Here is a 14916-nt window from a genome sequence, read left to right on the forward strand (position 1 = left end):
ATGTTATTGCATCCTATTCTTACTATCTAAGTCATTTTGTCAGTGGTTGTGACATAAGTTTGTTTCTTATCTTTGCTAATTGTCTCCTCATATCCCACACTTGCTCATCCCCGCTCCCCACCCTCCTTTCTGTCTTGTAGCATGTACGTGTCTCTCTCAGCACATTCCTGACTTGATGTGTCATATAGCAGCTTCATACAAACCCAAAACATCACTGGTCTCTTAAGAGACTTTAGGTCAGGGGGCTAGCTCCTTAAATTACCTTCTTATTGTCTCATCCACAAAAAATGAAGGAAAATCTTATCAGCAGGGCATAGAATAAAAAGAGCTCTGTTCATCATTTGGTGAATTCTTCTGAAAGGCTGACTCAATGAAACAACAAGAACTGGTTTATTTGTACATATATGGCTCTCTCCAAGTTTAGCACAGCAGCTCCTTTGTGGAGAGTCACGTCACCGTTTCAGACAAGCCAAGCTAAATGTGCTTTTTTTTTTTCACTGGTCCAATGCCTGAAAGTCTCTTTCTGGTTGTTAAGATGTACTTTCAGCAACAAGCCCCCCTCAGCCAAGTCACATTTAGTCTCCACACAGAACAGTACCCAGGGATTTGGCTCTTTTCATTGGCTGGTGAGTTCTTTTTTTCCTCAGCACCATATAAAACCTTGCAAACAATAGAGGGGTGTGGTGAAAATGTTGGTAGAGGGAGCAGGAGGGTTGGTACAAAATAGGCAACGGTTATCAAACCACTAAGAAAAAAATCATGAATCATGTATCTGCAGGGCGACTGTCTGTCTGTCTAGAGATATTTAAGACTAGGGTTGGTTTCAGGAAAAAAAGGAAAAAAGACTAACTGTGTTTACAACTCACCTTGCTAATATTAAAGGAATGCTCATCAATAGTCCCTCTGTGTCAGTGTGTGTATGTGTGCATTTCCTGGTTCCATTGTGTGTGCAAGGATTGTTTTGAAAAGTGCATGCATAAAAAAAAAAAAAAAAAAGTAGATAGTGGAAACACAGTTATAGATAGTGGAACATTTTCAGAGGGTAAACTTGTTTTTCCCACGATTATGAGACATACGGTCACTGCCTACAAACGCATAAAGCACCTCACACTGGGCAACCATAATTAACTTTGCAATATGTCACCTCAATGAGAAGTGTGTGTAAAGCAGAAAAGGTTGTAAAACAATGCGCCTGTTCATTATACCCGAGGTTTGATTTCGTAGTCTGGTGTTGCATGTGTGTATGTAGGTGTGTATACGTGTGTTTATACCGAGAATAATTTAAAGATATAGACTTTGTATTATTTTATGGATGGCAGACTGGCTGGAAGTTTTAGTTTACTTGATGAAAGTGTTGGGTCATAAAAGTCTAAAAGGTGGAAAATAACCTTCAATGTTTCTGCAGTAGTTTTATAGAAACTGGCACACTGGCTATTATGTAATTCTTTGCTCTCTCCAAGTGTGTAGTAAATGTGTAACACGAGCAAATTGTCTTCCCTTACATTCCCTCATACCCCCACCCCCTCATCCTTCACTCCCCTGCTGAGGGTAGCAGCCAATCATACCTCAGCAGGGTCCCTCCCCTGCTCTGATAAATAGCACCATGGACCAGGGAGGGTCCATCTGCCTGGCTCTCCTCTCCTCAGCAGACTCTCTCCTCTCACACCACTTCTTTGACCATGTCTGTCAGAGCTTTAAAGACCACCACCTTCTCCACTGTGTCCTCCTCTAGGGGCCCATCTCAAGGCTTCAGCAGCCGCTCCTTCTCCGGCTACGGGGGGCACGGTGCGGGAAGTGGCAGGCAGAGCTATGCTGTCCGCAGCTCCTATGGGGGAGTGGGCAGCAGTGGTGCAGCTGTGGGTGCCGGGGGGTTTAAAGTGGTCGGGGGTTATGGTGCCGGGGGGTCCGGACAAAGAGGAGGTGGAGTAGAGTTTGGCTATATGGGCTTCGGTGGAGGTATGGGAGGTGGTATGGCCAACGACATGATGACCCCCATCACTGCAGTGACTGTGAACAAGAGCCTGCTGGCCCCCCTGAACCTGGAGATTGACCCCACTATCCAAGCTGTCCGCACCCAGGAGAAGGAGCAGATCAAGACCCTGAACAATCGCTTTGCATCCTTCATTGACAAGGTCAGTCAATTTAAGAATAAGGGGAGACAGGAAAAAAATGTGTGTGGCTACAGATTAGAAAAAATACATCAAAATTGCATCTAAATCATCAAAAAAGGGGTTGGCTTCAATTTAATATAAAATATGTTCTGTGTGGAATTTGGTAGGTTTCTTTGAGTTTTGGGATGAGGCCTTCAAATTCATCACGGAAACAATACTGCAACAACTTCACAGGAAATTAGTTTTCTGCAAGATAAAAAAAATAGCTCTAGGGGAAAGAGGTCTCAATTCACAACAGGGAAAAAAGAACTGCACACACTACAGCCTGCATGGGTCTGTAAAGCAGTCATTCTGTGGAGGATACCATTTTGGTTTCTTTTTCAAGTCAAGGCTAAACTTCCACATCTGCTATCAGTCAGGTATGATCATATAGAGCTCAGATAAGCAGATCAACCTGGATAAAGACAACAAACAGGGCTGAGATGAAGAGAAAAAGAACAATTTTTTGAAAAAGTGCTGCATCCAAAAAAGAGCAAGATCCTTCAGAAAGTGGTTATGAAATCAGATAAAAGACCATGTGTCTTATTGCATTTTGGAACTGCAAATGATATGTGTTGCGTTATTTTAAAATGTCAAATGTATACAGGCTTCACAAACACTAGAAGTAAAAAGAGTGGGAGTGGTCGGGGGGAAAGGTTTGCAACAAGACGAGCTTGTTAAAAACCAAGTGGATTAGAACACTATCTATCCCAGATTATCAGTGATGTGAACAATACCCACTTTATGAGGTTGTAAAATAATCAAGAAAGCAATTTTCCTGTCAGGAGTATAAGTCATTGTAATGCACACACTATAAAAGACTTTCTTATCAGACAGAAGCTTCCAGCCCTCTCTACCTGAGATTGATCAGATTCTTTACTTATCGCCCATCCATACATTCTTGTTTAAAGAGGCACCCTGAGAGTTAAACTGTTAAGGAATCCCGCTGAGAATAATTCAGTCTTGCATACCATGGTGATATGGCACACACACACACACACACACACACACACACATGCAGAGCTCCCTGTCTCCCATCATGTTTGCAGAGTGTAAGCTGGACCCCGCCCAGGGCACAGCACGCTGAATAGAGAAGTTGTAAAAGAAGCAAACTGTGTCACCACCACTGAGAAACAGTGCCTCTTTGTGTTAAATCAGCAGCACTGTGTGTTAGAATTGAGTAAGGACTAATTGATGTGACATTCAGAGTGTGTTGGAGGTGGGACAAGTTCAATTAGTCATTTTTCTTTCAGTCGATCTTTCGGGATTCTTTGTCCATCAGCAAACAAAGTTAATCCACTTGAGTTTTCCAAGTCACTCCCACATTTTCTGTACATGCATTCTTATTCTAAAATCTATATGTCACTGAACACTCATTAGCCTGGTCATATTTACAGAAGGGTGTCCAGACTTTTTGTAGTTGGATGGCACCAATATGGGTCTTTAAAAAAAATAAAATAACACAACAATATGTCAACCTACAAAACTTCCAGGCTTAACTCTTAAAAGATTCAGAGAGAATAATTTTCTCCTAAAGTAGTCCAACACAGTATTAAAGCTACCCAAAGACAAAAAAAAAAAAGATAACGAGAATAAGGTTGTAATATTTATTTTGAAATAGCTCATGCTGCCGTTGAGGCTTTCCCTCCTTTTGAATAGACTCAGTTTCTTATACAATCTTTCCAGAGTTGTGATACTCAGGACAATATGGTTCTGAGATTTATATTAAGATGTATTCAGTAATTAGTGAAACTTGTACCAAAGTATGACTTCACAAGATGATCTTATGTTCCACATTTAAGTAAAGGTGGCTGGCTGCTCTTCTGATATACCCATTCAAAATAACATATAGTGTAACCATAGATTGAAATACTACTTTTTCTCATAAAATTACTTAATTCTTGTAATATTACAAATTTATTCTAATATTAAGACTTTATTCTCTTCAGACTTACAGACACAATATTATGACTCTTCTCACAATATATAGACTTCATTCGTGATACACAATAAAGTGCCACCAGGTGTTAGCAGCTTGTTGCAAAACAGCCCAATAATTTGGATTTAAAATGTAGTCCTGCCTCCGACTGGATGATAGCCAATCATAGTTAAGAATTATGGGATGGCTAATCCGATTCTAAGGGGGGCCTATGCCACCCCAGGCCACCCCTGGACATGCTCCTGGTACTCATCTATAAACTTGTAAATGATGTCTGAAACCTAATCTGTGGTGTGTGTGTGCAGGTTCGCTTCCTGGAACAGCAGAACAAAATGCTTGAGACCAAGTGGAAGCTTCTGCAGGAGCAGACCACGTCTCGCTCCAACGTCGATGCCATGTTTGAAGCCTACATCGCCAACCTGCGTAAGCAGCTCGACAACCTGGGTCATGAAAAAGTCAAACTGGAATCAGACTTACATCAAATGACTGGTCTGGTGGAGGACTTCAAAACCAAGTGAGTGGACAGAGGATTTCAAACCTTCTATTTTACCCTACAACTAAAACGCCTATAATCATATTTGTGTATCAACAATGGATCAAATGACTACTTGAGCATTAAAAATGCACAAGCCCACACAGACTCTGTAGCTTTAAAGACTCTAGTTCAATCTCAGTTCTCTCTCATCAGGATGGGTTTCTGTTGCTGCATGCAGATTTTTATTCAACAAACAGTTATTATGTATTTAAAAGCAGTCATCGAACATCCACTTTTTCTTCTTCCCACTGTTAGAAATACGTCCCTTAAGATGCAGAAAATTACTGTTCAGGAAAAAAACACATATTTAATTCAATTTTCTTTAAAAGCTTCACTTATCAATTTTTATGTTAAGGCCAATCTGAAACAACATTGCCACAGTATGGGGAGTACAGTAGTGGCTCAGGGACTTGGGTTAGAAACCGAAGGGTTGCTGGTTCAAGTCCTAGTATGGACCACATGAACCCTCAACTACTCAGGGCGCCCTATGCATTCTCCTATTGCTGACATCGCTCAACTCATTTTCAGAGTGTGTGTGTGTGTGTGTGTGTGTGTGTGTGTGTGTGTGTGTCTGTGTCTGTGTGTGTGTGTCTGTGTCTGTGTGTGTGCAGTATGTGTTAAAATATAAAACAATAAAAAGTTATATTTCCCCCTGGTTAATAAAGTTTTTTTATAGTATATATATTAAATATATAAAATAAATGTAACAGCTCTCCTGCGAAGGATTGCCCAACTAAAGAATACAAGCAGGAAGGACACAGCAGAAGCCTGTATTAAGCTTCATGTAGTAGCACACATTAAGGATGAAAACATATGAAATATGAAATCAGATGAGACTTCTGATTTTAAGGTCATACAAACATTCTGTGTCCCTCTTTGTTTCCAGGTATGAGGAAGAGATCAACAAGCGCAACGAGTGTGAGAACAACTTTGTTCTGACAAAGAAGGTCTGTTTAGCTTTTCTCTCTTTTCTTACTCCTCACCTTGAATCAATAATTAGCCTTCGAGTAGATTCAGCTCACACAATGGTCATTTGTTTCTCAGTGTTAGGCTGAGTGCCTTATTGAAAATTCTGTGTTGACTTTCTGGTGCAGGACACCGATGCAGCCTACATGATCAAAGTGGAGCTGGAAGCCAAACTGGATGGGCTCTCTGATGAGATCGAGTTCCTGAGGCAGATCTATGACACAGTAAAAACTTGAATTTACTCTTCAGTGGCTCAAAAATTAACGACAGATCTTAAAACAGCATCTAAAAATAAATTACATTCACCTCTTGATATGTTCCAAGTCAATTTATATTGTTTTAATATTCTTTAATCTCCTTTTGTAGGAAATCCAGGAGCTGCAGGGCCAGATCAAGGACACATCTGTTGTGGTGGAGATGGACAACAGCCGTAACCTGGACATGGACGCCATCGTTGCTGAAGTGCGCGCCCAGTACGAGGACATCGCTAACCGGAGCAGAGCTGAGGCCGAGTCCTGGTACCAGAATAAAGTGAGAGCACTTGTCTTATTTGAAATTAAAGCCTTCAACCAGCACGTATAGTCTGCTGTAGGAGGGAGTAGAAGGAATCTGTGTTGTCCTTTCTTGTTGACTTGTAACAACTTCCCTCCACTAAGCACTTTTCCTTCAAAGACATTATTTCTGGCGACTGATGTGCACATCTGTTGCTGCAAAAAAATGCATCTGGTGTTTATATGTCAGGTTGTTTTCACTGCAGATTCACTGCAAATCTAAGTGTGCCCGCAAAACATCAGACTTACAAGATAGAAAAAAATCATACTTGGAATACATTGTGTTTAATGTGCCGATCTGACTCTCCCCTGTCTTATCCAGTATGCAGAGATGCAGCAGTCAGCAGGAAGATACGGTGATGACGTGAAGTCAACCAAGGCTGAGATTGCTGACATGAACCGCAGGATAATGAGGCTCCAGTCTGAGATTGACATGGTTAAAGCGCAGGTGACACATAAAGATTTATATCCCACCCACTGTACATATGTATATTTAGTACATATCACACTGTAAGAGGTCATTCATTTATTTGCTTTGAGTAACTTAATATTCAGCATTAAATAAGAAATAGGATATAAGGACCTTACCTTTTAAGAAATCTGAATGTTTGTACAGCACTTCACTCTTCTATTCTTCCTGTACCCAAAGAGAAATAATCTGGAGACTCAGATCGCAGAGGCAGAGGATCGAGGAGAGCTGGCGGTGAAGGATGCTAAACTCCGCATCAGAGATCTGGAGGAGGCTCTGCAGAGAGCCAAGCAGGACATGGCTCTACAAGTCCGCCAGTACCAGGAACTGATGAATGTGAAGCTGGCTCTGGACATTGAGATCGCAACCTACAGGAAACTGCTGGAAGGAGAGGAGGACAGGTGAAATGTTACAGTGACATGATAACAACAACATGCAGACATGGAGAGAAATGTCTTCTTTTCATGAATACATGTCATTAATCTGCTTTCATCTTTTTTTTACGTTTTCTATAGGTTAGCCACAGGAATCAAGACCACTGTATCCAAGCAGACATGTAAGTTCATGTTGTACCGACTGCAAAAAGTTTGAGTGTTTCACAGCTATTTGTGTTATTATCTGTCAACACATGACAGGAGTATACCAAAATAATCATTAAGATGAAAAATGTTTGTGTAGCTGCGTATATAGTTAACAGAATCTCTGGGTAACAAAATGATAAATGTCATTAGATGAGGGTACACATTTAACTTGATTCACCGCCTGTGGCCTAGTGGTTAGTTCAAGTGTACAGAGGCTGTTATCCTCTAAGCCAGCCTTTCCCAAACTTATGAATGCTGCGGCCCACTTTGAAATACAAAATTACTCCGAGGCCCGTTATGAAATAAAAGTTATGACTACAGCTATCACTTTCAGTAAGGGTCAATTATTGGACATGACAAAATGATATTATGGCAAGATAGACACAAAGGTTTACTAAACAATATGTCTATGAATAGTCATGAGATGCCTTACTAATCACTTAAAGGGTTGACCCATGATTAATCATCATTATTGTGATATTCATTTTATTTTTATACTTGATTGAAGGCCCACCTGCAGTACCAACACGGCCCATCAGGGGGCCGCGGCCCACACTTTGGGAAACACTGTTCTAAACTGATGGCCCAGGTTTGAATCCGGCCTGTGGCTCTCTCACCCTGATTTCTGCTTCGATCCACTGTCCTGTCACTCTAATAAATACCATAAAAAAAAAGAAAAACACTCTGGTGTCCAAATGGAGACCAGGATGAAGAAACCGCCTTCACTCACATTGTGTTCAAAGTTTGGGAGCTTCAGATGAGATCTCATAAACAATCATTTTCTATAGAAGTGTTCTCCTTCTAGACACAGTGGTGCTTCTAGAGTCTGGTGGGTCCCTAGGCAAACAGCGGGGCCCCTCTAACCAGTGTTCATCTCTATGATGTTATCTATGATGTTAAGTAATCATTCTCTCTTTCTTTTCTTTAAGTGACTTTCAGTGACAAACTTTTTCACAGTAATAATGCACGTGATGCTTGGTAGTGCAGCAAGATGCTGTCAGATGGGGCGCCATCAGGGAGGTTTCCTACTGTCATTGCAAACTCACTTTGTGCCACCGCTGTGGTTTAAAGTTAGTCAGCCATTGGGGGCCCCCTTACTGGCCTGGGGCCCCACACAGTTTCCTGGCCTGCCCTGTAGACAAGCATCTCTGTTCAGACATTTTCTCACCTTTAAATCAAACACCACTTCCCTAAAGCTGCTTTTTCATTTGCCTCTTAACCAATTACATTAGGAAATGACTTTAATTGAACAAAGATGAATACATGTCACATTTCCACACATTCTCAATCAGAGAATGAAGTAAAACAATATAGGGAGTTAACTTTTGTTAAAAGTTCCATAAGCCATGTTTTCGATGAGAGGGGTGTTTAAAAAAGTAAAGAAAAATATTTTTAAAGGTTCAGAAGGTTTTTAAACTTAAGTTTGTATAAGTCCTACACAATATGATAAAATATGCCACATGAAGTGCAATACATCATAATTAAAATCACATGAAATCACTTTGTGAGTTATGAAAACCACATCAGCTACTGTTGCCTGCATTGGCTGACGTCTCTAAAATATCAGTAAGAAGTCCCTCCAACCCTGACAGACACAGAAAAATATCCAGATGTGTATATGTTCAATGGTCTCAAAATAACTTCATACAGACCCCTTTACCCAATGACCTCATTTAAAGATTAAAGATGAAAGATGTTTTATTCTCAACATGCAGCTATGAACTACAGCGCCTACGGCCTGGAGAGCTCCCGCACCCCGTCCTACGTCAGCTGCTCCTACGGTGGAGTCAGGGCGAGCAGTGGCTTGGACACTGCCCTCAGTGCCCTCGAAGGAGCCACAGTGAAGAGCACCACAGTCACCAAGACCGAAACTGTGGTGATGAAGGCCGAGGAGAAGAAGGAGGAGGAGCAGGAGGAGATGCAGGAGCAGCTTCAGGCAGCAACCGAGGAGCCAGCAGCAGAGGAGAAGAAGGAGGAGCAGGAGCAGGTGGAGGCTGAAGCTGTGGCTGAGGAGTGATCATTCTCCCCGTATTGTCAGTTTCATGATTTAGGTTTTGGAGGTTAAGAATAAGTAATTACACTCTCTCTGTTTTTCTATCTATTTCTTAGATGAATCAGTCATTGATATACCTTTTTCTAAAGCACATTTTAGCTGTAAAAGGTGTAAACACAACTTTCCTTCAGGTATCCTTAATAAAGAGGTGCTAATGAACGGGCCTGTGTTCAGGGTTTCTAAATAACTTGCAACCTGCATCATTCCTTCTGTGACAATTGCACCACACTTGGTTAGCCAGCAGGTGGCACTATCACACCTGTTTTCCTCTGCTGCTCCATCTTTTTTTTGACCAGCTCATTTCACTTTCACCACAGCAACCTTTGCATCACTACCTGCTGTTGTAAAACATTGATGTAAGATGAACATCAGTCATGAAAGTCTTCATAACGTGAAGGGGTAAACACTTTTTGGTGCAATGCCTGCTGGCAACACCTGGAGTCCTGTTTGCTCAACAATAAACTTTGTCAAAAAGTGTTTCCGATTTGTGTTCTGTTCTTTTTTTATGGTAGATTTTATTTTAAACCTTTTTTGTTTAATAATTGAAAAAACAATTAGAATACCTCAAACAATGATAGACTGTTATGAAAAGTACTTAATATACAACTAAAGGGGGTTGTCAATCTTTGTCGACACACATACAGAGATCCTTTTACTCACACACACACACACACACACACACACACACACACACACACACACACACACACACACAACTTCAACTTTTTTTAGAGCACTCATAGAGAGAAAGCTGACATCACAGAAATAATGACATCACACCACAAGTCCAAGCCTGTCTCAGTCCAGATAGTTCAAATGTTTTTCTTTAACAAAATACATCTCAGGTAATGTGTTTCTATTCTATGCAATGTCAGCACCACCTTTAATCACTTACTGTAAAAAAAAGTGTGTGTAATTACACAAGTAAATAAGTACATAAAGCACACACACAAAATCCAAATTAGAGTTGTGTTCAATAACCCCAGAGTTGCATCGAGGACAACATCATAACAAGCAATGCAAACACTAATATATGTGAGAGCCTGTGCATTAAACCTGTGGTTATAGTGAGGTAAAGGGTATTTGTCTCTTCAGTGGATGATTACTCAAGAGGTCTTTTCAGCCCTACAGGAACAGGTTTGAACATGAATTACGGGTTAGAAGGCCGCGCCCGAGGCTATACAGCCTCTCCTAAACTTACATTAAAGACCGACAATCCCACCCACTGTACATTGCTGTTAAAAGAGTGATGACTGCTAACGTACAACTGGTGCAGAGTGGAGGACTTTAAGCGTCGAAGGCTAGATTAGTTAACTGCATGAGAACAGTTTAATTCATGGAAAAAAGTTTTTTTTTTTTGTGTAAGACTTTGGATTGATGGTTCAGACGTTGTGTACTAGTACTTAATTTGTTAGGAATTTATAAAAGTAAATAATTATTATGCAATGATATGGACAGCAAGTATGTGCAAAATATCTAAATAAATGTTGTTTAAAGAAAAAAGAAGGTAGATGAAGTGATAATTTTTAAATAGCCCTGAAGGACTACTTCAGTAAATACAGGAATCATAAACACGGCCACAGATGCTTTATGTTCAAGGTGTGTCTGGGCATGCCGTCCCCTGGAGACATTTGTAGTTTATGTACTCTGTGAAACTTTCCACTTTCCTGAAGTTGTTTTATTGGCTTTTTTGAAAGCTCTGGGCTATTTAACAGTTCTCAGTTCAGTTTACTTAGTCTGAAACCAAATGGCCAATTGAATGTTTTTCTAAAGTGACTAAGGCTAGCTAGCTTAGCTTAGTACTAGGAACAGTTGCTGGACATCCTCTCAATTTTCATTTATGGGCCCATAAAACCACCAAAACTGTTTAAAATGTGGACTAGTGAACACACAGGTGTTGAAAGTGAAGGCACCCAGACTGCTGTTGTACAATAAGGTCAACTTGCAGAATCCTTCTCAGCCCTGTTTGCGAACTCAACAAGAACAATAGCACACCTTTGGACAACATTTCTGGGGAAAATAGTGGAATTACAGTTAACTACAGTTAATGAAATATAGTATAAAGAACGACCCGTTTTAATGCAACCTCAGGGTTTTAAAGGTCACATATTATTCTCATTTTCAACAAGTTTAAAAAAGGGTTACTGCACTTTGTGGTGAGGGAAAATCTTGGAAAAACTGCCTGTTTTAGCACACATTTTTTTTCAAAAGAGGGAAAGGGTGGACTTCTCATAATTCGGGGGTTTGTAGATGAGACATGGACACATATCACTGTTCGAAAAACATGGGAAATTGTATTTTGCATAATATGTGACCTCTAAAATTTATTTTTTTGAGGGCGTGTTTGCTAAATGGTAAAATGTAAAAACATGTTTCCTGTTAGAATATGTTGAATTGAATGATGAATAATTATTACTCTGTCTCTGACTGTTCACCCTGCAGAGGAAGCTGCTCTGACAGATTCTGCTGCACACAAGCATGCTTTACCAACCCCGTATACTGTACAAGGAGCACTGTATGTATGCTGCTGCAGGTTACAGTGGATGTAAACCTCTTGCTGGATTGATTAACTCATTTCATTTCTTAAATCTAGGCAATGCATTCATACAAAATCATTTTAACTTTTTAAATGCAATAACCATTGTAAAACCTGCAACATGCACACACCCACTGAACCAGGATCATTAAGCCTTCATTCTACAATCCTGCTTAACCTTGGTTCTTGTTCTAGCACGTACTTTTGACCATACTGTCATGTTGCTAACCTTCAGAAACTACACCTGTGAATAAAACTTCTGTCAGAGTTGAATCCAAGAAACGGAAAGAATAAGCCATGACAAATAAACCCTGAAATACATGTTCTGGATATGTAAGTGAGGTACGGGGTGAGGCTATGACGACATGACTGAATCAAGAAAATTGATAGAAACTTGGCTTCATTTCTGGGAGTGATTGATGTGCAGCCCACACCCCTATGCAAACATGTTGTCACAGGTACCAGTTCTACCTTCATGTTATGCAATCCATACAATATGTGTCCGTCTCCTACACTTTGTTAGAATAAACATGCTGACACATGAATTGAAAGCTCTTCTCTTTATCTAACACTGCCTGCAGGTAAGTGTTGAACTTGTTACATTGCACAAACCACCATTGTAACAGTGAGTATTTTGTCTTTTGTTTAAATATTCTTCATCATAACCTAGTTTAATCATCTGCAGATCTTAAAGTGAATATATGATTGATATAGTTCTTTTGGTAGCATGGCATTAGACAGTTTTTTTTTTACATGCAGCTTGCCAGTGCAGGCTTGCATGCCAGCTTATGTTACACCTGTATTATAGGACACAGCCAATGACATCAGTGTATGATTACAGACAGAACAATTGGGCAGTATTAAGTCAACATTGAGTCATTCGATGAGCTCATCAAAGACAGACTTTTGTCTTGTAGAACAAAATTAAATAAACTCATAGCTTGAAGGCAGCATTACTGGTTATACAGTACACTAACAAAGCAAAAAATGTGAAAGAAGCGATTGATTCACTTAAACTAACAGGCAGTCAAATAAAACATGAACACTTACATGTAAAAAAGCTATTAGTGTTTGATGTCTCGCCAGAGATTTATGATTTCTCGTGTAAACTGTCAGATTTAATTGTCTAAGTACGCCAGAAGTTCACCAGCGGCTATACAAGTAATCACCCTGTCAATTTGGCTGATCCTGGATTTGTCTGTACAGGACCTGAAATAAAAAAAACAGTCTGACAAGCCTTAAAGAAAAGCTGCACTCTCAGTTTGACTAACAGGTCTGATTTCCTCCACAGGTGCAGGGCGGAGACTACTGACAGAAAGATCGAGGATCAAATCTTTGCAATGGAAGTGTAAATTGTCTGGATACCTGGTTGAGGTGTGCCCCTTCTGATAAAACAGAAGTATGCACTAGCCAAACAAAAACAACAACAACAAACAGAATCTATAGTTAGGGATGGCTCAGGCTTGGATCGCCCCTATGCGTCTATTGGCACCTGGCACACTGAGCTCCTATCTCTCCCTCCTTCTCAATCATACTGTCATGATTTGGTCTTTTTAGTTTTTCAGTGGTTAGTGTTTCTTTATGTTCTAGTGTGTTTTGTTCATTCTTGAGTTCTGTGTGTCTTCAGTGTTTCATGTATTTATTTTGTAGTTGTCCTCAGTGTTTCTTGTCTTGTGTTCATTCCTTCCTCTGTGTGTTTCCCTCCATTGTGATTGCCCTCATTGTCTTCACCTGAGTCTCACGTGTGTTTGATTACCCCATGTCTATTTAGTCTCTGAGTTTCTTACTTTCTGTGTCAGTTCATTGTATGTGTTTGTCGTTTGTCGTATGTCAGTTTACCCGTGGCTCCTTGTTTTCTCCTGTTTGGATTTCTGAAGTGAGTTTTTGTTTGCCTTTTTGTTTAATTAAATATTTTTATTGGTTCTGCATCTGGGTCCTCCTCTTGGTTTTCTCGATCCGTGACACATACATTCATAACTTTAAGTGATCTCCCTGCAACTGGAATGACTAGTAATATAATTTCTACGTCTATCATAATTATTGTAAATGTTAATGTGAATCTTAAAGCTGCTTGGCTCCAACTGCTATAATTGAGATTGAAACACAAAAAAAAAACGAAAAAGGCCGACCTTTTAAAACTGTGTTGTAATCAATCTTTGCAGATTTATACCAAATCACAATTAAAAAAAAAAAACTCTTCACAAACTATCTCAACTTTAACCTTAAAACCAAGTCCATGGAACCTTGCAAGTTGTCATAAAGTCTTGGAGGACAGCAAAGGGACCCATCAGAACAACGAATGATGAGTGAAGAAAAAACAGATTTAATGATGAAAGGCCATTCTTAGGAATTTTCAGGCCATGCAGCAGTCTCACAACTAAATGCCAATTTGTTTAAGCAGTTGAACCAATGAGGCTATGGCATCTTCTTCATTGCGCCCTCGTTTTTTGGGGCCCTTTGTGCTAGAGGGGCTGTGTGTCATATCGATGTTTAAGTAATCTCTACCAACCCGCTCTAGGATGTGGTATCCCAACTCTAACTCCATGCTCGCTTCTCAAAGTGGTAGTTATAAAGAAATGGCCAGGCATGGTCAGAAAGCTTAGAGGTTAAAACAGAGTTACAACACACAAAAAAAAAAAAAAAGTTTTTAAAATGTTTGGATTGTTTTTCTTAAGAGTGAGAGTATAAAGCAACAAGGGTTGTGGTGCAGCCTGCAGAACGATGAAGCAACAGAAGCACTGGAACAAGGTTTTAGAGCTTGAACGGCCCATGTCGTGTAAAGATGCATTTCAAAAAGGGAATGTCACATGTGCGTGTAACTTGAGCTCTCTGCCTGAGGTTTCAACCTCCAAATCATTTGTTTACAATCAAATTGCCTCGAACGGATGGACAAACAGAAAACCTGAGGTTATGTGCAATGTGCTATTAGTCCTTTGCACTCAACTGAAAGGGAATGTGCAGGTAGCGCGATGCTTATGTAATCTGCGCCCTGAAGGCTGGAGGTGGAGGTTGGAGGTCAACAGGGGCCCAATTGTAAATCCATTTTCTCTTGAAGTATATATTTCACCCACGGAAGGTCATAAAGTGAGAGTACAATGAAGGGATAAATGTGACACCTTCCCAGTATGGTATTCAC

General features: G+C 40.2%; 1 protein-coding gene across 1 annotated transcript; it reads left to right on the top strand.

Annotated features, from left to right (window-relative positions):
* Positions 1 to 1613: 1613 nt before the first annotated feature.
* Positions 1614 to 9721, top strand: LOC109993815 (keratin, type II cytoskeletal 8). The gene is made up of 9 exons (XM_029279890.2): positions 1614 to 2132; positions 4395 to 4603; positions 5511 to 5571; positions 5719 to 5814; positions 5957 to 6121; positions 6464 to 6589; positions 6791 to 7011; positions 7126 to 7166; positions 8907 to 9721. Exons 1-9 carry the CDS (start codon positions 1680 to 1682, stop codon positions 9206 to 9208), a joined length of 1674 nt encoding a protein of 557 aa, XP_029135723.1. The 5' UTR covers positions 1614 to 1679; the 3' UTR covers positions 9209 to 9721.
* The last annotated feature ends 5195 nt before the right edge of the window (positions 9722 to 14916 follow it).

The sequence above is a fragment of the Labrus bergylta genome, chromosome 5 (assembly GCF_963930695.1).
Source record: "Labrus bergylta chromosome 5, fLabBer1.1, whole genome shotgun sequence".
NCBI classification, from domain to species: Eukaryota; Metazoa; Chordata; class Actinopteri; order Labriformes; family Labridae; genus Labrus; species Labrus bergylta.

Bases quoted from the DNA above. Each gene is read 5' to 3' on its own strand.
- LOC109993815 (XM_029279890.2), top strand. From the start codon at position 1,680: ATGTCTGTCAGAGCTTTAAAGACCACCACCTTCTCCACTGTGTCCTCC. The intron at 6,122-6,463 runs GTGAGAGCACTT...TGTCTTATCCAG, and splicing joins AGTCCTGGTACCAGAATAAA to TATGCAGAGATGCAGCAGTC. The intron at 7,012-7,125 runs GTGAAATGTTAC...CGTTTTCTATAG, and splicing joins CTGGAAGGAGAGGAGGACAG to GTTAGCCACAGGAATCAAGA.